This window comes from Carcharodon carcharias, chromosome 14 (genome assembly GCF_017639515.1).
Source record: "Carcharodon carcharias isolate sCarCar2 chromosome 14, sCarCar2.pri, whole genome shotgun sequence".
NCBI lineage: Eukaryota > Metazoa > Chordata > Chondrichthyes > Lamniformes > Lamnidae > Carcharodon > Carcharodon carcharias.
Window position 1 is genome coordinate 111,574,803 of NC_054480.1, and position 23,451 is coordinate 111,598,253.

Genomic DNA, 23,451 nt, shown 5'->3' on the forward strand with positions numbered 1-23,451 from the left:
GTCTCCCATGTCACTGAAATCAGTCCCTGGCCACTTTCGCAAACTGAACCAGATGGAGTCTTATTTGACCCAAACCTGAGCTTCTTATCCCATTTCCTCTCCATCATAAAAAGTACCTACCTCCACTTTCACACCTATCACACTTCTCCACCCCTCCAACAATCTTTCTTCTGCTGATCTCCCATCTTCCACCCCCTATAACTGGAGTTCATCAAAAACTGCTGCCTGTTCCCTAACTCATACTAAATCTCACTCAACTGTCATCCCTGTGCTTGCTGACCCTTATTGTCTATCCCTGTCTACCCTGTCTCTATTTAAAAATTCTCATCTTTGTGCTCAAATCCCTCCAACACCTTCCCCCACCCACCCCCCCCCACCCCCATCTCTGTCAATTCCTCCATCCCTACAACCCTCCAAGAACTTTGTGTTCCTCCTTGTGTTCCTTTTGAGAACTCTCACTCCATTCACCCGATCATTGGGGGCCTTGCCTTCAGCTGTCGTCACCTTGAGCTTTGGAATTCCCTTGCTAAACCTTTCCATCTTTCTCTCCTCCATTAAGAAACTTAAAACCTTCCTCAGACCAGGCTTTTAGTCATCCATCTAGATATCCCCTCCTTTGGCTCAATGTCAATTTTTGTCTGATTATGTTCCTGTGAAGTGCCTTGGGATGCTTTCCTACACCAAAGATGCCATATAAATACAAGTTGTTGCTATAGAGTTTTTATTCTTTAAATGATGGTGTAAAAAATTTGATCAGTTGTTTTTTTAAAAATACCAATTAATTGATTTCCTAGGAGTTAGATAAATATATGGTTTGTTGTGGAGCCACCTACATTCAATATGGATAATAGTAACCGAAAGCTTTTATTGGGTATTTTGAACTTCTTTCAGATGAGATGGGTGGCTAGAGTCCATGTATATTGATGTGAAAGGGATGGGCTTGATGCCCTATATATCACTCTGATCTTGTTAAATTATGTTCTTGCTTTTATTTTGGGTGACAAGAATTTGTGTACAGCGTTGGCATGCTGGGAAGTGGGGAAGAGGAGGTTTATCTCATGTTAAATTTTGAAACTCAATAAACTTTAACTGTTAGTACATTTGAAACCATGAAGAACCACTATTTCAACTGAGATTGCTAACAACTTGCTATAACAACCTCATAAAGCACCCCTAACTGAATCAATGAGACATTTCCATTTCCTAAACATGCCTTTCTGTAGCCTGTCTGAATGATATTGCTAATCTTGCTCTTTGAGCAAATTTCAGCTGTTGATTTATGCCAATTAAGACACTGCCTCATAAAGGCACCATAAAGCAGTGCTACAGCAGGAAGAGTGTTGTCACATGTTGTTGATTTGGGGCAATAACTGAGGCTGATTTTTCTTCTCTCCAGCCCAAGGGTGTAGAGGTATCCTGGCTAAGCTCAGCACAGACTGGGCCACTGGAATTTGGACCTTCCTGAACTGCAAGCTAATGCATTGACTCACCAAACTATTGAGGAAATTTAAAAACTATACACTTTTAAACAGGAGAGTCACTGCCAATGCTAATTGAGGCCAAAGATTTTTGAAACTTTTATGTCAATGCATTAAGGTTTCGATGGAAAAACAAAAATACCCTGGAGAGATTGCAGAACATGAATCTCATTAACAAAGGAAATGGGAATTATTAAAAAGGTTATCTTAACTGATAACTAGATGATAACATTAATAAGAGTCAGAATTACAGTTACTCTTCAGTGATTTTACCTGCCACCAATGAAGAGGGTCCTGTTCACTTTCAGTATCCGCTGTATATCCAGCCTTTCTGTGGGACCAGGGTTTGCTCCTGGGCCGCTTCCTACGAAGGCTACACTTTGCCTCACATCTGTGGAGAAAGAAGAGGCTTGTTCATTCTAATTTTACTCTTGCCTTCTGACTCATGTTGAGGTGAGATCTTGTGTTTGACAGCCCACCTCCGCTCCTTCACTCAATTCACCATTCTTCCTGCATCAGCCAACAGGCTTATTGACCACAAATGGCATCACAGTTCAGCTCAATTTTGTGTTCACCTCAATTTTGTATTCACCTGACAGCCTCTTTCCAGTAAGGGTCACTGGACAGCGATAAGGAGCCTAGTAATGCTGAAGCCTCTTTGGCTGAGATCAGCCCAGTTAGCACAGACAAGAAGTAACAGAGACTTTCTGGTCAGTATAGTTAGGTGTTGTGATGGCAGTTTGACAAGTAAAACCTGAATGTGGGAAATAGAAATGTCAGATGAAAGCAAAAAGCACTGTTTTGAGATTAGGGCCATGGAACTTTTTCAGGGTAGACTGGATGGAGAATCTAACTTGTACTTTAATTTGCCTGGGAGTGCATGGTAGAGTAGGACAATGTAGAGAGGGTGCTTTATTCGAGCTGAAAATTTGTGGGCCATTATTTTAACATTCACACTGGATCATTGCTCATTAGTGACCTTTTCCACTAACCCAGCTAGAACTATATATATATAAAAACTATCCTACTTGTTCCTTTTTTTAAAAAAGTATTTATTTTTGATGGTAACTTTTCATTTTTAACATTCGTATTCATGGTTCAAGTACTTTGAAGTCTGATTTTTTTTAAGAAGTAGCCAAAAATTAGGAGTGGGATGTAGAGTTGTTGTCACTTCATTTAAATACAGATGGTGGGTACCCATGACACTGGGACTGGCTGCCCCAGGATTTCACACAATGTGGCTGGGAGGCCAAGTATAGAATGGCCTAAATATATAGAGAGCTGCTGTTGCAGTGATCTATCAGACCCTCCAAGGTCAGGGTGATCACAGTGGCAAAATTCCTCATCTCATCTTTGTGAACTCCTGCTGTAACTCTAATTGGATTAAAATGGGAAAGTCAGCGAACAGGCCAGGAGCACACCTCATCTGAACCAGCACAAACACCAGTGAAGCCAGGTGTTGAAGTTATAGGTTCAAGTTAGATTCAAGTCCATGACTACCTGTTGGGAAGAGAATTATGCTCACTAGGGTTCAGGATGATCTGACCATATATGAATTGATAAATCAAATGTAGATTAGAGACCTGCCAGTTAATGAAGAGTTTCATAAAATATAAGCACAAATACATAACTTTGAATCTTAAAATTGCTTGCACAATGATTCTACATTTCGACCTCCAACCTCTTTCTGAATTAATGGAGCCTGTTAATTATCAGGGTTGGCCTGGTTAAAAAAGGCATTAAAACACTCTATAACAGTAAATGGAACTCGGCAATAAGTCTCCAATGACAAATGTAAACAATTAAACATTTTACAGATACTCCAATTCATTTTGAACCTAAGGTATATCGACAGACTTTGTCTGTCTCTTGGCCTCTTCTGACTGTACTCATGCTGGAGTACATTTCCATGGAAGTCCACTGCACCCTGATCTCAATCACCCTCAGCAAAATTGGTGGATGTGCACTATGATTGGCCTTACTGCCAAAGGTAGTGGGTAGGGCAAACATTAACTGGGACCTCTGCTCCTAATCACTATCAGTTTGACTTGAAAACTGCACATGTGAGACAACTGAGCTCACATATGAAGCTTGGTTACTTGGATGAGGTGCCAGAAGGGTATTTTAAATGGTACTCGAGCAAGAGTCTGTTTAGTGGGAGTTTTACTGTGCATCTAACTGGTGATATGCCTGACCTGGGAATGTTGTTGTTCACCATACGAAGCAGGGAGCAGACTGCTTTGGTTGAATTTGGCCTGAAGCCAGTTGTATCGGAAGTGGGAAAGCAGAAGCTGTAATGTAAATCAAACTGGATGCGTGGGTTACAGATAGGGATGCAGGGATTTCTCATAGTGTCAGAGTTAATGACCACAGGTCATAGGATTAATTATTGTAACTCTTTCGAGTACAAACACTTTTCCATCTGTTCCTATTCAGATGAAATTACATTGTTTCATAATTTGCCATGGTGAGATTTGAACTCTTGATACTCTTTTGAGTAAACCTGTTTCCATCTGTTTCAGATGAAGTTACATTGTTTCATAGTTTGCCATTGTGAGATTTGAACTCTTGATCTTGGGGTTACAAACCCAGTACCATAACCACTTGGCTACTTAAGCCAAGCAAAAGGACTTGTCAGACATAGCTCAGTGATGGCACTCCGACCTCAAACTCAGAAAGCTGTGAAGTCGTGGTGTACTCCAGAGACTAGGCTGCACTCCCAGAGCACGGCATCCTCACTCTGTAACTCTTTCGAGTACAAACCCGTTTCCATCTGTTTCAGATGAAGTTACATTGTTTCATAGTTTGCCATTGTGAGATTTGAACTCTTGATACTCTTTCGAGTACAAACCTGTTTCCATCTGTTTCAGATGAAGTCACATTGTTCCATAGTTTGCCACTGTGAGATTTGAACTCTTGATACTCTTTTTGAGTAAACCTGTTTCCATCTGTTTCAGATGAAGTTACATTGTTTCATAGTTTGCCATTGTGAGATTTGAACTCTTGATCTTGGGGTTACAAACCCAGTACCATAACCACTTGGCTATTCAGGCCAAGCAAAAACCCATTTCCATCTGTTTCAGATGAAGTTAAGTTGTTTCATAGTTTGCCATTGTGGGATTTGAACTCTTGATCTTGAGGTATATAAACCCAGTACCATAACCACTTGGCTATCAGGGGAACTGGAGCAATATTAATTGCCATGCACAGGATAATGTAATTAGGTTGCAAGTCAGTGAGTGAAACTAGAATGGGAAAACATTACCGTGTGTTGGGGGCCAGGTGAAATGTTTTAACCTTGATAATAATTGAGGCATGTATGATAAAAATGAATAAGAAACAACCTGCTTTTTAATTGCAATTATTAAACCAATGACAGGTAATCCTAAAATAACACTGACTTTTTCACCATTCCTGCAATTATGACACAATTGCTATTATGCATTACCCATTGTCAGACTCACAGTGATAACATCCTCTTGGTGTTAAATCTCATCATTTCAGGCTGTTAAATATGAGAGGGAGGGGGTCACCAAATTAGAGTTTGATCCTGTTCTCATCTAACATAATAGATGCAGACATACCAACCGGAGCAATTGAACATTGTTCAGCAGCATAATCAACAATATCCATCAGTTATAACTTTCCAATATCCCACCCTTGCTTTTGAGGCTCTCCTTTACAACACTGTGGGACAAATTTCCTCTGTATAGCAATGAAATCATTGCCTGGTTTATAAAGAATGAGTTTAAATTTTGTTGGGCATAGTGCACAGAGGACGTCTTCCCCTCCTACCCCAATGTCAGCTCCTTAACCCCTCTTCCCCACATTGTTAGACCAACAGCTTTAACATATTTTGTAAAAGAATGTAAGGATCTGAGAAAAAGGCTAAAAATTTACCCTTTTTTATATTAACCACATCTTTCTGCTTTCTCACCATATCCCTCAATACTTCCTCCCTTTTAAATTCATTTACATCATCCACTTCAATGGCCTTCCCTGGTAACGTATCCCACAAGTGTGTTCCCTTTGGTTGAAAAAGTGATGCTTCACTTCCCTTTTTACTCCTAGCTTCGTAATTAAAACTTGTGTCCTTTGTGGAATTTGAGCCCTTTAATGTAGTGATCATGGCCCATGATTGATCTGTATTTACTTGCCTTGGTCCATAACCCTAAAAACCCTTGCCCAACAAAAATCTATCAATGTTAGCTTTGAAGTTTTCAATTGTTACCAGCCTCAATAGCTTTCCTGGGGTGGGGTGTTGGAGGGGTGGGATGCAGGGTGGTGGAGTTCCAGATTTCCATCGCCATTTGTGTGAAGCGAGGAGGAAGTTTTATTGGAAGATATAGTTGTGAGGGAAGGGCTGGATGGATTTGGAGTGCAATGTACCATTGCCGAATGGCTTGGGGTGTTATGCACCATTGCTGAATATGCTGCTGAGACTCATTCATGAAAAATATCCATTTGTTGCTGATAAACTGTTAGGATGGGAAAAGTAGATCACAGTGTGAGCCTGAACATTCATAGGAGGAAGTGAGAACATTGAAAGGGAAAATAAATTCTAGTCAACTAATTTATTGACACTAAATTAATTGATGCGCGGCATCATATTAATTGCCTCAGACCGTGCAGGTTTTCATCAAGGGAGGGGTTGTTAGATCAACATTACGCAAAGTTTCTCCCGAGCCTGCTCATTAAAATAGCACATCTGTTCACCACGCTAACATAATGCATTGCTGACACACACACACCCAGTTCAAGGGTGCTGTTTTAAAAAAAATTATACCTGAAAGCAGAATCGAACTTGACTTTACACGGGCCCCATTCAACTGGTATTTACATAACCCAAAAATAAACATGCGAAGAAAACCAACGAGAAGGTTGTTAAGAGATTTAATTTCACCCTTGTGTGTTTTATTGGGTGAGTTCACAAGGTCACTGCCCAACAATGCTGCTCTGAATCAGTTCCAATAGTCAACAACGCAAAGTGTTATTAGGAATTATATATCGGTTCACATTCCAATTGGGCCATGCAGCACACTATTATAACAAGAGAATTAGCTGATGAGAGTCATTTATATTCATTGCAATACAGTCAAACTATACTCATGTTTAACAGAATTGGAAGGGCCCTTATGCATGAAACATCATCCTGATTCGTGCCAAAGGTGTCACATAGCACAATGGGGCAATTTCCTGAAAATATATTTAAATTACAAGTGTTGACCGCAGTTATTAATAAGAAAACATCTGTGGCACCAAATAAATGTTTGGCTTAAATCTATTTGAGGATGCATATATCATAGGTGATTTACCAGAGCGATTGAGTTTTTTTCTCTCTCCCCATCTGGGTTGGATATGATGGTAAATTCTTATTTACTTAGGCTTAGGCCTGGATTTTCTGCAGGTTCAATGGCGAGGTCGGAGAATCTCGCGCGAAGGCCTGAGTCATGTTTCCTGACGACATAAATCCAGGATGCGATTGTCCATATCCCCGGCAATGGTGAAATTTAATTTTAATAAATTTGCATTTAATTATTGTGGTCCCACGCCGGAATCATTCCCCCGCCCATGTCAAATTTAAATCCCACGTTGGTGCGACTTCACAACAGCGCAATTTACAACTGCATTTGTAAAGGCATCAACCTGGAGACCTCAACTTGAGGGGAACTTGGATGTGAGTGCTCACAATTTTGTGCAGCGGTTGCGATGATCCCAACAGTTCTGTGGATTTGGGGGCGGGCACAGGCAAGTTTCCACAGCAGCTTCTTCTTGGCTGGCTTGTGCAAGTGGGGAGGGGAAGTCTCGGGGCAAGGGCAACAGTGCTGGGAGTGGGGGGTTTTCTCTGGCAGTACCGTCGGAGGTTTGAGCACAAACACATGAGGCGGTGGTGTGGGGGGAAGAAAACAGCCGGGCTAGTGGCAAACATGTCAAAGATGAGCACTGCACCACAGCTGAAAGCATTTAACTTGAGCTCAATTGACATGTTTGGAGTCAGCCTAGTCAAGCGATTGTGCCCACTCAAAAAGCACTAATTCCTCACAGTGCCAGTGATTGCTCCTCTACTGTTAACCCCTCGCACGCATACTTCATACTTGAATGAGTGCTATGGTGCTGCAGAACCATTATATGACTGGGCAAGCCTGAGGATCCTGTTGGGAAAGGTGGCCATCGAACACGGATGGAGGGATGTGCTCCTAGTCCCTTGCATTATGTTTCAGTTGACATTGAAAAGTCACCCTCATGGCACAAGCAAACCGGAAAACCTTGGAGTGTAGGTTAGGACAATGCCTGCGCCTGAGATGAGAGTTCAGGATGCAGTTGAGTGACCAAAGCTGTCACCACTCGGCCTTGTGGTGTGGGGTAGGGCTGGGTGTGGGCATGGTGAGCCATCATGCGCACTAATCACTGGGCATCCATGTGGTGGCCTGGACCCTCCGGCATGCATTAAGAGGCCTTGAGAGGCAGCTGCAGACGATGACTCAACCAAAAGTGATCCTTAGGAGACAAACTCTGACCCTTGCGTCTCTGTCTTTAATACTGCAGTGAGGAGACCATCAGGAACACGGAGTCTGGTGATCTCGCTGTCTGTCTGATTGCTTATAGGCAGGAGAGAAGAAGGAGAATGCGACCGAGGTGCCTGGCTCACCAAAGGGAGGAGCAGAACTCTGAAGACCAAGGGACAGCACAGCCTCCTCCACATGGTGAGGATGAACCCCACAGAGCTGTCGTTCATAGGCGCATCACTAGATCCAGGGTCTACAGATGGCGCATGTGCTACCTGCAGATGAGCGAGAACCAGTGCTGCTGATGCCTGCGCATGTCAAGGGAACTGGTCTTGCACATATACCACCTTCTGCCGGATTTGGCACCACGGAGACTCAGAGGGCATCCACTGCCAGTGGCAGTTAAAGTTACTACCGCATTCAATTTCTATGGCAGTGACTCATTCCAGGGCTCCACTGGGGACTTATGCAGAATTTCACAATTCTCACCCACAAATGTATCCAGGAGGTCACGGATGCCCTTTTTGCTAAGGCACACAACTTTATCAAATTTCGACAGAGATCAGGCCAGCCAAGAAGCAAGGACGCTGGGATCTGCTGAGGTTTCCAGATTCCCACAGGTGCAGGGTACCATCAACTGCCCTCACGTAGCTCTTAAATCTCCCTGGCAATAAGCAGTCCAATGTGTGAACAGCAAAGGCTTCCACTCTCTCAATGTTCAGCTAGTCTGCGACCATAACAAACGGATCATGCAGGTGTGTGCAAGATACCCCAGAAGTGCCCATGACTCATACATCCTCAGCAGGTCTCAGATCCCTGACATCTTCCAGGGACCACACAGGATGGAGGGTTGGCTCCTCGGGGATAAGGGCTACCCACAAAGGACATGGCTGATTTTTTTTTATGTATTCACTCATGGGATGTGGGCCTTGCTGGCTGGGCCAGCATTTATTGCCCATCCCTAGTTGTCCTTGAGAAGGTGATGGTGAGCTGCCTTCTTGAACTGCTGCAGTGCTGTTAGGAAGGGAGTTCCAGGATTTTGACCCAGCGACAGTGAAGGAATGGCGATATATTTCCAAGTCAGAATGATGACTATCTTGGAGGGGAAATTGCAGGTGGTGGTGTTCCCATCTATCTGCTGCCCTTGTCCTTCTAGATGGTAGTGCTAATAGGTTTGGAAGGTGCTGCCTAAGGAGCCTTGGTGATGCCTGAATGGCAGCCTCAGACTCCTGGTGAGAAAAGGTACAACAAAGTTCATGCTGCATCCCGGAGTTTGGTTGAACACACTGTTGGCATCCTGAAAATGAGGTTCAGGTGCCTGGACTGATCTGGCGGAGCCCTGCAGTACCTCCCCAGAGGGTGTCACGCACCCTAGTGGCTTGCCGTGCACTAAACAGCCTGGCAATGCAAAGGGGGGAGGACCTGGATGATGAGGAGATGCAAGAGTTGCACGTCTCCCCCAATGAGGAGGAAATCGAAGGGGATGAAGGTGATGAGATCCTGGAAGGTGGGAGTGCAGGCGATGAGGCCATTGCTCTGGCCAGACGATGCAGACGTAGTCATGTGGGCCTCATTGCCACAAGATTCCAGGAGGATGATGGCAAGATGCAGTGAGAACCCTCCTGAGATCTTCACATTGCATCTGGGAACATCTGATGCTGGACTCGCTGAGGGCAGTGCACATACGCTCTATGAAGAAGCTAATTTCATCGAGATGCTGCTGAGAAACAGCGGTCACATGGTCTTTAAGACAACTTGATCCATTGGCAGGCTTCATCACCTGTTCCCTTCAGCACCACATCCTCACCTGTCAGGAATGGTGTCGAGATGGGGGAACAATCCTGCCTCAAAGGTGCTGAGAGCACACAGAGAACATCAGGGAACCCAGTGACGCTTGGGTACGAGATTCTTGCAGCAAATACAAGCCACATGGAGGTGCACACATCACTTAGCTGGACAGTGACTTTGAAGCTGGACAATCACTGTATTGAAAAGGTTATACTCTGCACAAGGGAGAGGCCCTGGACTGTGACACTAACCTTCATTTTGTGCAGGAAACAAGGTTTCACATCAAATGAAACACTGCTCAACATAACAAGGAGCCATAGACAAGGAGACATTCTTGGGAGTGTATTTACAATGGTCAATATTACATCCAAGTGATTAACATCCATGCCAGTGTTGTGCAATTAAATCTTCTTGACCTTTGTAACCCTGCTGCTATGTCTTGGTGCTCCTCCGACATCCACAGTGGAGGTGGAGATCGCCTGCTGACTGCTACGCCCTGTTGTCTGTTGTCTGGTGGGCATCCTCTGGAGGGCTGTGACCTGGAGGGCCCCAGCCTGCTTTTGGGCACCCTCCTTGTCCTGTGGAGCTGGAGCTGCTGGGGTCATAGGAAGACGGGATTCGGATGGGCTGGGCACCCCTGGAGTCACCTCGGTGGATGACCCCAGGGTTTGTACCTGCTGATCCACCCCCCTATGGATGCCCAAGGGCCGTTGCCTGATTCCTTAAGGAGAAAGGGCAGCTGGAGTGAGCTCAAGATGCCCCTTCCCCCTCTCGCATTGATACTGATGGCTGCCTGCAAATGCCTCAGTGATGGAGTGCAGCTCCCCCAGCAGTGCAGGACCAATGTCCTAGACCAAGGTCTCCATGGTGGCTGCCATCCTACAGTGTTGATAATGGTGCATTGGCATGCCAGCGATGTCACTTCGGAGTGAAGGTGGACAGACTCTTCCATCATGCCTTGTAATCTGAGGAGTGCAGCGAACATCTCTTCCTGAAGTTTCCCAGTTTGCCTTTACCGCTCCAGCAACTAAGGTATGACCAAGTCCAGAGATTACCTATCTGACCCAGACTCAGCAAGTTTGTGGCCTCTGGCAGTCCTCTGACTGCCGGAAACCTGGGAAGTCACAGCCTCAGATTAGATAGTGTGATGTGCTTGCCAGATTGTGACCGCAAAGCTACTCTAGAACAAGGTCCCACCAAGGTGTGTGCCTCTACACAGGTGGAGGGTGTGGATGAATGCCTTGTCGGGTCCTTAGTCCCGGTGTCTGCGGATTCCTCTTCCGTGGAGTCCTTGGGACTGGAGACGAGAACATGGCTCATGGACTGCCCCAGCTGCTTCCCAGATGTGCCTGCGAAAGCAAGGAGAGAACAGGAGAACTCACTCACAGCCCTCTGAACAAGGGCAATTAGGGATGGGCAATAAATGCTGGCCCAGCCAGCAATGCCCACATCCCATGAACGAATAACAAAAAAAGACATGATTCTCTGGTGAATGTTGTACTATTGTATCCTCACTTGGTCTAGCGCCGCTGAGCTCACCGCCAGCACAGGAACAGTCCAGATTGCTGCTGGCCAGTTGGATAACTCAATTTTCAAAGCCTATAAGGAGCTTAACGTTGGGTATTCCTCCACTAGTCTGTGGCTCTCCCTTTTGTTGTGTACCAACTTGTTCTGCACGAATACAGATGGAAAGAGTATAAGCAGGATGCCTGCCAGGCCAGATGAGAAGGATGCCTGGCATGTGTGAGTGCTGAGTGGTGCCATGGATGGGATGAGGACACGATCCACAGGGCAGATGAAGATGTGTGTGAGAGAATGAATGGTGATGTCCCTTGAACTGGCGGTGAGTGAGATCCTGGTGAATGTGTGATGGGTTTGTGAGTGTGTGAGTTGACAGTGATGAGAAGAATGACTTACCCTGGCGGAATGGATGAAACCATTCATCCTCTTTCAGCAATGGGTGTCTGCCCTCTTTTGTAGGGCATTGCTGCTGACCACCGCTGCCATTGCCTCCCATGCTGGATTGGTAATCTTGCTTGCTGGTCTTTGCCCAGAGTGGGGGTAGAAGACTTGGCGGCGGGCCTCCACTGCATCCAGTAGGCGTTCGAGGGAGGTGTCGCTAAATTTGGGGGCATTTTTTTCCCCCTTTGGCAGCCATGGCTTTCCAGCAACTTTCAATCCCTTAGAGAGTGCTACCCCTGTGTAGGGGTGCCCTTTAAATATGGCGCCCAGATTACTGAAGGCCTGAGGTGACAGCGGGCCAGGCAAATCAGAGGCTGCCGCACCAGTGATCTGACATGAAAACCACGCATCTGCATTTTTTCAACAAAGTGCTGCACGACAAGACGGAAAAAGCCGCCATTGCAGTCAACAGGCCAAACGCTGCTTTCCCTACCCAATATTGGGCTTTGCTGATTTCTGGGACAATTCCGCCCTTAGACTTAGTTTCTCCGGTCCCACATGAGACAATGTTCAGCAAGGCTCTGCCACTGACCCCGGTCCATTGCAAAATTTTTCGCCTCAGTCCACTTGGTGTCCCACTCTTGGAGATCCTCTTAAATGTACTTTGCCAGGTCTTCTTTGGCCGGTCCTGTCTTTTGATTCCAGCTGGTGGTGTCCATTCTATTGTCACATGAGGCATACGTTCGGGAAGTGAAATATGTGTCCTTTCAGCCTCAGTCATCTCTCCAGCACAATGTCCCACAGGCACCTCGGACCAGCCCTCTGTAGCATTTCTTCATTGGTGATGCTGTCTCTCCATGTGATGCCCAGAATCTTGTGAAGACAGCACTGGTGAAAGATGTCTAACTTACGTGATAAGCTTGATGTTGTCTTCCATGTCTTACTAGCATAGATTGGGTTGATATTAATTAGAACATGTAGAGTTGCAGCTTTATGGCCATGTGGAGCTGCTGGAAGACCAATGCTCCTTTGCCAATTCTTCCCAGTCAGAATTATATATGGACCAGAGAATCAGCATTACAGTGTTGTAATCTTAAATTTAACCTGCACTCCGGATTTTAGTGTTGCTCTGCTGGAGGTACGGGATTGTGTGAAGTTGGATGTTATTTTTTAAATATTTTTGGGAATATAGTGGTATTCTGTGAAGAAGACTGTGTGTGTGTGTGTGTATGTGTGTGTGTGTGTGTGTGTGTGTGTGTGTGTGTGTGTGTGTGTCTGTGTGTATGTGTGTGTGTGTGTGTGTCTGTGTGTGTGTGTGTGATTAAACTGGGGAAGGTTAGTAAAGACAGTTTGTCTGTGGGAGTAGAGAGATAAAAGGTAAAGGTACCAGATGAGTGCATTTGTAATGAAAGGCTCTGGTGAAGTTGATTATACGAGTAAATAGGTTCGGTTTTAAAATTTTCGTTGGGTGATAGGTAGGGACTTGACTTTTCAGCTGTTAATTTTCAAAGAGAGTTTAGAAGTGACAAGGGTTTCACAAGTAAACAAGAGAAGGCTATTCGATTTTATTTTACTGGAAAGTGGAGGCAATAGGAAAACATGAAAGATTTTTATATTTTGGAAAAATTGAGTTCAAAGACGTGCTTAGAACAATAGAGTCTAAGATCAAAGGGGAAAAGGATATTGGGGAGGAAGTGGTGCAGGAGTAAAGTCACTGGACTATTAATCCAGCGGCTAATGTTCTGGGGACAAGGGTTCAAATCCCACTATTGTCAGCTGGTGGAATTTAAATTCAATTAATAAAATCTGGAATTGAAAGCTAGTCACAATGATGATGACCATGAAACTATCATCGATTGTTGTAAAAGTCCATCTGGTTCACTAATGTCCTTTAGGGATGGAAACCTGCCATCCTTACCCAGTCTGGTCTACATGTGGCTCCAGATTCATAGGAATGTGGTTGACTCTTAACTGCCCTTTAAAGTTTCACAGCAAGTCAATCAATTCAAGGGCAATTAGGGATGGGCAATAAATGCTGGCTTTGCCAGCCACGCCTACATCCAATGAAAGAATAAAGAAAAAAATGTTTAAGGAAAGATGTTTAGTGGGGTTGCGTTGGCTTTGTGGGGGAGATATCCTGAGACTAGCTCTGTTCTGAGAAAACTTGTGAATTTGAAGCAGCCACCCAGTTTCAAGCCAGAAAAGCCTTTCTTTTCAGAAAGCAGTTTGTTCCTTGCTTTTTGAATTTCCACAGCAGAGGAAGAGAGTGAGAAGTCATGTGGTATACCTTTTCTAAAGTGACAGCAGATTTACCTTGGCTAATATTACTGGATTTTTATGGTTAAAAATTTACAAGGGAGATGCTGCCTAGTAGTTTACTTGTGTGTTCTGACCAAATGGGTTTTTTTGGGCAATGCTTTGTAGGTCTATTTTAACAGTGTAACTTTAATCTTGCGTGTTTATTTTTCTTCTTGTTAATAAATCTTTTAATTTTAAAATCCTAAAAGCGTTACTCGGATTCTATGCTTCTGGGATCAGTAGTTTTCCCTTCATTTTCAAAATACAAAAAAAATTATGATCAGTGAGACAAGTTTCCCCCTGGGATTTGCCTTTCTCAGAGAATAACATTGGCTACGGTCGTAACAACTGGTTATATGGTCCTTTCCAGCAGCAATCACTGGATAGTAATCAGGTATTCTGACCCATTTCTATTTACTTTATTGCACTTAGGGGCAATGTGGTCAATTGTAACGTCATAACCACTGGCCGGCTAAGGATGAAACCTGACACCAGGCAGCGCTTTCATCAGCTGAACAGTTGAATAACTGGGAAAATCTCAACGACCTTCTCCAGATTGGATGTAAAGTACATTATTTTCTCAGCTCATGGTTCCCTTCAATGGTTTGAGGTAAATTGTATGCTGTTGAATCACACAGAGCTGGAAAGCTCCAAACTTCACCCAGGTCAGTGCTAGTTAGCTAATCTCAACCAGGAATGTTAAAAATTGGCCTCAGTGGTCCTGAACTTTGAAGGAGAAAAATAAGCTGGGCTTCATACTCCTGCCTATTAGCCAATATTATATTTCAACTCTTTCTTGGACTCGAACTCAAGTTCTGTCGAAGGGTCATGAGGACTCGAAACGTCAACTCTTTTCTTCTCCGCCGATGCTGCCAGACCTGCTGAGTTTTTCCAGGTAATTCTGTTTTTGTTTTTTATTTTTATATCATTATGTTGGGATGTCTGGCAAGACTGGGCCCAATGTAATTAGATATTCTGCAGACACTCAGGAGAATTTTAAAACCCCAAGAGGGTAAGAGAGAGGCTGTGGATTTAAATTCTGAAAAATGGGGAACCTAACTTGAACCCACTGTGAATGTACTCACTTCTGGTTTAATTTGGAAGGGTTGGAAATTGGGTGAGTAACCCGCTCTCAAGAGTCAGGTCAGTATTCATGATATGTTAATTATAATTACAATATGCTTCAGGTTTTAAATTCATTTAGACTTAATGGCCACAAGTCAGTTTCTCAGGGCTGGGAAATACATGGAGTCAAGAACTGCTGAATCTGAATCCATTGCAATCTCTTTCCCTGTGATCTCTTTCCACCACAATCTCCACCAATGCACCCCCCTCACCACCCACCCGCAACTCTCACCAACCCCTTCAAGCTCTCCTTCCCTCCCCTCCAACCCTTTCTACTTTTACTGCTGGCATTTCTGACTGACCGTCAACCAGCTTTCAACCTGGCTGGCAGCCAGACGTGAAATAGAGGAATAGACTTCAAATAAGTTCGTGTTGTTAAATTTGCCAGGAACTCCAACTTCCCCATATTTCCCAGTCACTGGAAGTCATTCCTTCTCCCTTCCCACCTCATTATAAATATCGGAGCCATCATTATTTAGACTCTCAGATCTTAAAAGTATCTAGCTTGTAGTGTGTTGCACTGCAGCTTTACTCAGCTCTTCTAGGAGAGGATGGGACAAAAAGAACCAAAATAATGAATAAGACTGAGCACTTTATGATTAGTGTATCCTAGCGCTGTTCATTAACCAATGCTTGTGAGAGACTTGGGGCTATACATGCACAGATTTCCTCCCCTGCTATTTAGGGAGGCACTTATCTTCATTTGGCCTGACCATACAGTAGCAATCAGACACACGATATCTTGGGAATTGTACTATAACCTATGTTGTGACAATCCACAGCATGATGTATTGGCACACTGACATTCTGTGCCACTAGTATTGTCAGAAAGGTTTCATCACTGGTGGCTGTGCAAGATTTTAATGCTGCATTGACATGAACTGTGAATAGGACTGAGAAAAATACTTACAGATTATATCTGGCAAGAGCATTGAATTAAATAAGCACTCATAGTTAGTGGTATGTCTGTGATTATGGTAGTAATAGTGGGAATAATTTGAAAGGATAAATTAAGATTATCATACAATAAGTGTAATATACAATATTAGGCTGCATTGGTCAAGTACAATTCTTTTGCATAATGTCCTGATACAAATACATTAAAAAGTCCAGTCCCTACATAGACCAGCATGTAGTTATCTTTCAAGAACATTTTCGATGTTCAGCTCTTTGTAATCCTATTCCATCCCCAATAGCAGTCATGTCACAGGTCAACAGGGGACAAGAAGGTCAAGGGGAAACCACACAGTCTATTGTGAGTTTCAAAATGGTTCCCACCCTTTAAATCTACCCAAAACTCAAGCATGTATTTAAATAAATCCTGAATCATTTCCAACATGTCCCCATGCCACCATGTATAGCATTCTTGCTGAGGTTTGTCATATATTTCCATTAGTTCACTTTAATAACAATCTTCTTAATTTAACAATAACTCATTGCCCAAACCTTTCCATAAAAACAAAGCCTCCATTCACGATGGAATGCCACTCCCTGGAGGCCAGGACTTGGTGCTGTTGAGTGAGCACCTTCCCTCAATGCCTAGTACAAATACAGCTTTCAGTGAATGAAAGAGAAGTTCTGACAGCAGTGAAAACATTTTAAAGATATGAATCCAAGTGGTCATTTATCATGACAGGGTGGTCCTTTCCAGGACAGTAAAGGACCAATTTGGACAATGCGATAAGGTCAAGCTCTCTCCCTATAGCCTCTCCATAAAATCCTTAAGGATTAAACCAAGACCTGACCCTGATAAACTAAGTGAAATGAAGGGAAGGTGTGGCTGCCCATCCCTTCCCCTGTGAGTGGTTAGTTGTCCTTCTCAGGAATTATTTCTGGAGTGATGGATTCTTTCCTTTTGGGCAGGTAAGAAATTTTGTCTCTCTGTTAATTTGGATGTTTAGCTGTTGGAGGATGCTTGAGAGGGTGCAGAGGAGATTTATTCAGAATGGTTCAGGGGATGATGGATTTGTGGAAGCATGTGGAGGCTTCCATATTCAAAGCATCATCCTCTGCCATTTCCGCCACCTCTGGCAGAATGCCACCCACCATCAAACACATCTTTACCCCTTCGTCAACATTCTGAAGTGATGACACCATTCCTTGTGACACCCTGGTCCACTCCTCTATCACCCCCTACACCTTGGCCCCTTCCCACAGCATCTTCGGGGAGACTCTGTGGAGGTGAGGACCCAATTCTGGGATTCCCAACACTATTCCTGGGGTTTCAGATTTTCACCAGTGCCATTTCAGTGAGCCCAGACCCTGAACTTCTGACCTGGCCAGCTCCATTGTGTGGTAGGTATGCCCTACTCCTCCACAATTTGCATGGAGTCAGGCCAGCTTTTAAAGGGCTTGTGGTTCATGGTATCTCAGAGGTGTCGTGAACGATAGTCTAGATGAGGAACCTTTTGAATGGTAAGTTCAAATGTCTTACCCATGCCTCCCATGTCAAGCTATGCCCCTTCAACCACCCCCATGGCCCTTCATACCCTTCCTCCAAGCTATCGCTCTTCCATGACCATTCATCCACCATACACTCTGTTTAGGACCAAAGTACATTATAGTGACAATAGTATGTGTTTAAAAATGTCATTCATAAAAAATGCTTCTACTACAGCCCAATAAAACTGTCAACCATCTGGATCCTTTCAAGTACCAATAGCAGAAATGGCAAACACTTGATCCTCTTTATCTTGTGTAAATAAATATTGTAAAATTGGCAGAATAGATCCCAGGGCAAAAACTGTCAATCAAGCAATATTTTCCCTGGAATGTAGCTGTTTCAACACTTTTATGGATGTCTGGGCTCCCAGCCAAGAATACATAATGAGGCTTGGCTGAGATCCCAGGCATTCATTAGAGTGTTGAAACAGTTGTGCCCCTGGAACAACATTACTTGACTGGCAGCTCTGGCTCTCTGATATATTCTGTCAATTTCGCAATTTTTATTTACACAAGATAAAGAAGTTTCAAGTGTTTGCAGTTTCCGCTATTGATACTTTTATTGGGCTGTAGAAAAAACAATTATTATGAATGGATGACTTTTTAAAGTTTTTTAAAAACATTCTATTGTCACTATAAGGTTCATTGGTTCTATGCAGTGTGCATAGTAGGTGAGTGGGCATGGAAGTGCCATAGTTTGGCATGGAGGGTAAGGGGGATATGGGGGTGTGGGTGGGGGCACAGTTTGGCATGGAGGGTATGAAGGGTTATGGGGGTGGTTGGAGGGCATGAGGTGGCATGGATAGCCATGCGGTGTGTCTGAGGGGCTAGAGGGCCTTACTGTTTTTATTATAACTGGGACAAAGTCCTAAAGCACAGAGGCACCTTTTAAACAGTTCGCCTCCACACCTAGAAGCCCCAGTGGTTGCCTCCAAACTCTTTCTGGGGTGGTGCATCTGACTCCTGTTAGCACCCACCCCTGACAGAGCAAAAATCCCATTTTTGTCAGCACTTTTTCCTGAGGTGGGTCAAGCTGGGAAATTTCCCGACGCCCGCTACCCATCTCAATGATGAAAATCCAGTCCAACGTCTTCAGTAGAAGATGAGAAAATGATGGACGCCCCCATCCTAAAAAAAATATTCAATATCTCCCAGGAGGGTCAACGCTGAGTTAACCCTTACCAAATTAATTCTTGCCTTCTGAAAATTTATTCTCCTTTCAAACTATAAACATGATCCTATATACTTACAGTCTGCAGTCCCAGTGCTGAGGGGCCCACTATCATCTGGGAATGCGGCTGCAGCCAGTCCAGACAGCACTGCGAGGAACAGGAAGGTCAACGGCTTCATGGTGAGAGAGGAAATATGGCCTTCTTCAGAGATGTCTGGAGGCAAAGACACAAAAACACAGCGGTTAGCAGAGGAGCTCTGTGTTAATTTAAAGTTAGTGAACCTATTCATTTCCTGGAACAGTTTTGTTTAATGAAAAGGCTGCATTTGGGTACAGACCCTCTAGCAAAGTAAGCTTTCTGTGAGAATATAAGCCTTAGTGTCATACAGGATGCAGAGGGAATTGTCCCTCAGGAGCCAGCTTTGATTGTAACTTCAAATGGATTGGTTAGATTTCTGATATATGAAATAATGGATGGCTCCCTTTTTAATACAGATACTGTATTAAACAATAAAATTGTGCTGACTGTAAGGTTGGTAAGTGCAATGCAGTACAGGTTTGATTCTTGGGTCTGTGTTGAGGTAGCTAATTTAGCTGGGCAACAGTTTTAATGCAATAATTGACCCTAGTGCCTCTGGATTAAGGAGTTGGGGTGGAAGTCAGCCAGGGTTCCAATCTTTGCTCACTACCCAGTGGCCCCAGCTGGAAAACATACATCTGTAGACATTGATTGAGGACAGGATCAGACGTTGCCCTGGGATACCTCCCACAATGTAATTGCCAGCTGATGATCACTTCTAGGCGATATGTGAAGAATGGTTACTTGGATAAGATGCCTGAGGCTGCTCAGTAATAGTGGAGCCCTAACCCCAGTGGGAGTTAGTGTCTTCAAGGTAGGAAGGGTTAAAATTAGGAGGCGTGGGGCTGGTGGGGTGGGGGAGAAATGGTTTATGGAAGGAGACAGTAAACAGGAATCCCTAGTCTTAGTTGAATCAGATAAATATTATGCAGCACACTCCCTGATACAAATACCTGAGAGAGACCTTGTTAAGTTCCAGAAAACAGGAAATTTGCCGTGGTGAAAATTCAGATCATCTTAATACTTAAATAAAATTGCAGGAAAAAATGCACATATAGCTCCAGAATGAAATGAGCTAAATTTCCTCAAATGCCCATTTGTCATTTGAATATTGTTTAAAATTGCTTAGGTATATCACATTATTACACCTATTTCATACTCCCTTTGTTCCCTTAGTTTCCATCCCAGGGTTTTAAAGGGAATAGCTGAAAACATTGTACATGCGAAAACTATAATCTTCCAGTGTTCCCTCGAATCAGGAACTGTTTCTTTAAATAGCAAAATTGTGCATGTCACTCCATCATTTAAGCTGAGAGAGGGAAACGAGGGAGTTATAGATTAGCTGGTCGAACATCTGTTGTGGAGAAATTACTAGAGTCTGTAATTAAGAATAAAGTAACTGAAAGCCTTGAAAGTTTTCAACCAATCAGAGTGAGCCACATGGGTTGGTCATGCCTGACAAGCCTGGCTGATTTTTTTGAAGAGGTGACTAAGTAGTGGACAGGGGGTTGTCTATGATGTTATTAACATGGACTGCCACAAGACATTTGACTAAGTCCCTCATAAGACATTGTTAGCTAAAGCTGAAGCTGGAATTCAGTGAATTGACCTGGATAGAAAATTGGCTGAGTAGCAGAGACAGAGAGTTGGGATAATGGACAGGTACTCTCATTGGCAGGATGAGACTTGTGGTGCACCGCAAGGATTTGTGCTGGGGTCTCAACTATTCATTGTATTTATTAACGACTTAGATAGAAAGCCACATATCCAAGTTTGCCAATGACACAAAGAGAAATGGCATTGTAAGTAGTATAGGTAGAAGCATTACATTACAAAGAGATGTTGATAGATTAAGTGAATGGGCAGAACTGTGGTCAATGGATTTCAATGTAAGCAAATACGTGATCATCTATTATGAACCTAAAAATGATTGATCAATGTGAAAATAGTGAAAAACTCGAAAAAGTGGAGGAATAAACAGACTTTAGTGCTTAGATCATTAAAATGTACAAAAAATATTCAGAATGACTAAGGGAAAACTAGCCTTTATACCTAGAGAACTTGAACACATTTATGCTACTACTATACAAATCCTTTGTTAGACTACACCTGGAGTACTGTGACCAGGTACTAGGCACCACACCTCAGGAAGGACATTCAGGCCCTGGAGGGAGAGCTATGAAAGGTCACACTTAAAACATTAATCCTGCTTTTCTCTCTACAGATGCTGTCTGACCTGTTGATTATTTCCACATTATCTGTTATTATTTTAGATTTCCAGCACCTGCAGTATTTTGCTTTGGAACTATTTCCACTAACTGGGTATGGAGGACTGGGCGAATAGTCTAAAATTTAGAACCAGACTTTTCAGGAGCAAAGTTACACAAAGGGTGGTAGAAGTTTTGAGCTCTCTCCCACAAATGGCCGACCAATTGTTAATTTTAAATCTGAGATTGATAGCTTTTTGTTAACCAAATATCAGATATATGGGACAAAGGCAGCAATATGGTGTTAGGTCACATATCAGCTAGGACTAAATGGCTTACTCCTGCTGCAGTTTGTTGGAAAAGGAAAATGTACACAGACATGTTTAATCCTTACCTTGCTGAATTATTTACCTCTCTTGTTCTCTACATTACTGGGAGAAAATCAATAGCTGGTGCTCCATGCATATACAGCAGTGTAACCTTGGCTATCCAAGTTCCAGTTGTGAATTTTCATGAATATTAATGGCACTTCAAGCTGCTACAATTTTTTTTAAATTTAAAGTTTTCTGTATAACTCAGGTGTGCAACCAGCCAAGTTGAATTCCATTAGCTGGCTTGACACCTGTTCTCACACTACTTGGCTTCACATTGTATTTTAATTTTAATAATACTAAATGTCCTGCCATCTCTTTATTAATGCTAAAATGTCACTGATATTCAGGTATCAGTACATTCACCTCTTCATACGCACACATGCCCAAGTAAAGCTCCCATTTCCTTGACCAGAGAGTGATACAGAGCTGGCAGCAATTTTCCATCCTGGATCATAAGCAATGAGCAACTTCTAGTAGTACAACTATATCCTTAGTGACTGCTCCTGTCTAAATCTGAAGTGATTTATTTAATTAGTTGATTGTTTTTACAACAGCAATGTTTATCATTAGTCTGCCTCGCACCGAGTATAAAAACAATGGGCTAAATCTACCAGCAGTCGGCTGACCTTTACAATCAGGGTATAAGCCCTGTTAAATGAGCTTCCATCGCTGATCTGCTAAAAGCAAAACTCCATTTGCAGTGAAATGCTGGTACATGCTTATTGACTGCTAAAGGAATTTGTGACTGAAGACTTTTCCAGGTTATACGGCCTGCTTGAACAAAGCTGTTTCATTCCCTTTGTCTTGTACTTGCTCACAGAACAGTGCGTTGCTTCATCATTTTTGGTCAGCAACACATGAGCACATTTTCTCTTTCCGTTCTCGAGCTCAGCTCAGTGTTAAAATGTGCTACTGCCAAAATCGTGACTTTTTCCCATTATGTTCCTGGGACCAGGTCGTTGCTGTCAAGTTACTGCTGATAGGGTGGTGGGAGCAGATTCAATGTTAACTTTCAAAGGGGGTTTGGATCTCTACTTAAAAAAGGGCGGGGGGGGGGGTGGGACACCGAGCAAGCACAATTGAGAAGTGGAACTGTGATGTATGAAACTATAACCACAGCATGGGCGAACTGTAACTATCAAAGCAGAAAATTAAGTGTTTAGTGCAAACTGAAAATACAAAGCATCTCCCCCAGTGTGATCTCAGCCCAACACAGGCAGCCATCCTGCGGGTGTGTGGGTGGGGGCTGAGGGCGGGGTGGGGAGAGGCTGCTGTGCCTGAGATACTGCCAATTTGTGACATTATATGGTTGCATTCAAGCTGAGGAGCAAGCTGCACCCTCCAGGAATTCACATTGGATTCTCACAGCCAACAGAAAAATAAGCTTTCATCACATCAGTGGAATCAAAGTCAGGCCCCATGAGTAAAAGCACAATGTAGTGTTCCAGTCTCCTGAGATACGATTCTCATTTCAACAAGTGAGGACAATTGAATAATTCATGATGCACATAATCAGTCTCTTTGAGTGGAAAGAAACATGGATCCTGGTGTCCTCAGTGGATAAAGGCGCCACTCCATACATTGCTGAGTTACAGAGACGAGAAAGGGCTCAGTTCCACTTCTGGTCTGTACTGAGTGAGCCTGTCTCAGCTAGGCAAGTTTTTGGTGATCTTACAATTGGTTTCAGTGTCCCAGGACTAAGAAAGGAAAAAAAAAAATCAACCAGGTTTCCTGACCCTGACCACTGGTCAGCCCCTCCTGCTGGAAAAATGCGCTTGTGAAGACAGCATCAGGCTGTGAGGCATCTTGCAGTCGAATTGCCTGCCCATGCTCCCAGTGTAGGATACTATGATGGATTTCTGCCCTTTAAGGAACTGTACCACAGCACGATTTAGTGCCTTTGGGGTGTAGAGGAGGGGATGCACTGAGTGCCATTCGGGATGCTTTTCCTGTTGTAAGAAAATTTGTTCATCTGTGGAAGAGATTGAACCATAAAAACTGTGGAACCAAGAAAGCAATCTATGCAGATGTCAACCCACACAAAGCCTTGAACTGGCTGCACGATATCTGGAGTGTGTGGA

At 43.6% G+C, this 23,451-nt stretch overlaps 1 protein-coding gene across 4 annotated transcripts in view; it reads right to left on the reverse strand.

Moving 5' to 3' along the window:
- Positions 1-23,451, reverse strand: part of sema6bb (sema domain, transmembrane domain (TM), and cytoplasmic domain, (semaphorin) 6Bb) — a 590,981-nt gene that overhangs the window by 293,661 nt on the left and 273,869 nt on the right. For all 4 annotated transcript variants that reach the window (XM_041204971.1, XM_041204968.1, XM_041204969.1 and 1 more), the window contains 2 exons: positions 18,790-18,924; positions 1,752-1,869 (listed from right to left, as the gene is read on the reverse strand). In XM_041204971.1, the coding sequence (XP_041060905.1) occupies positions 1,752-1,869; positions 18,790-18,889 (218 nt within the window). In that variant the 5' untranslated portion in view covers positions 18,890-18,924. The remainder of the gene's footprint in view (positions 1-1,751; positions 1,870-18,789; positions 18,925-23,451) is intronic.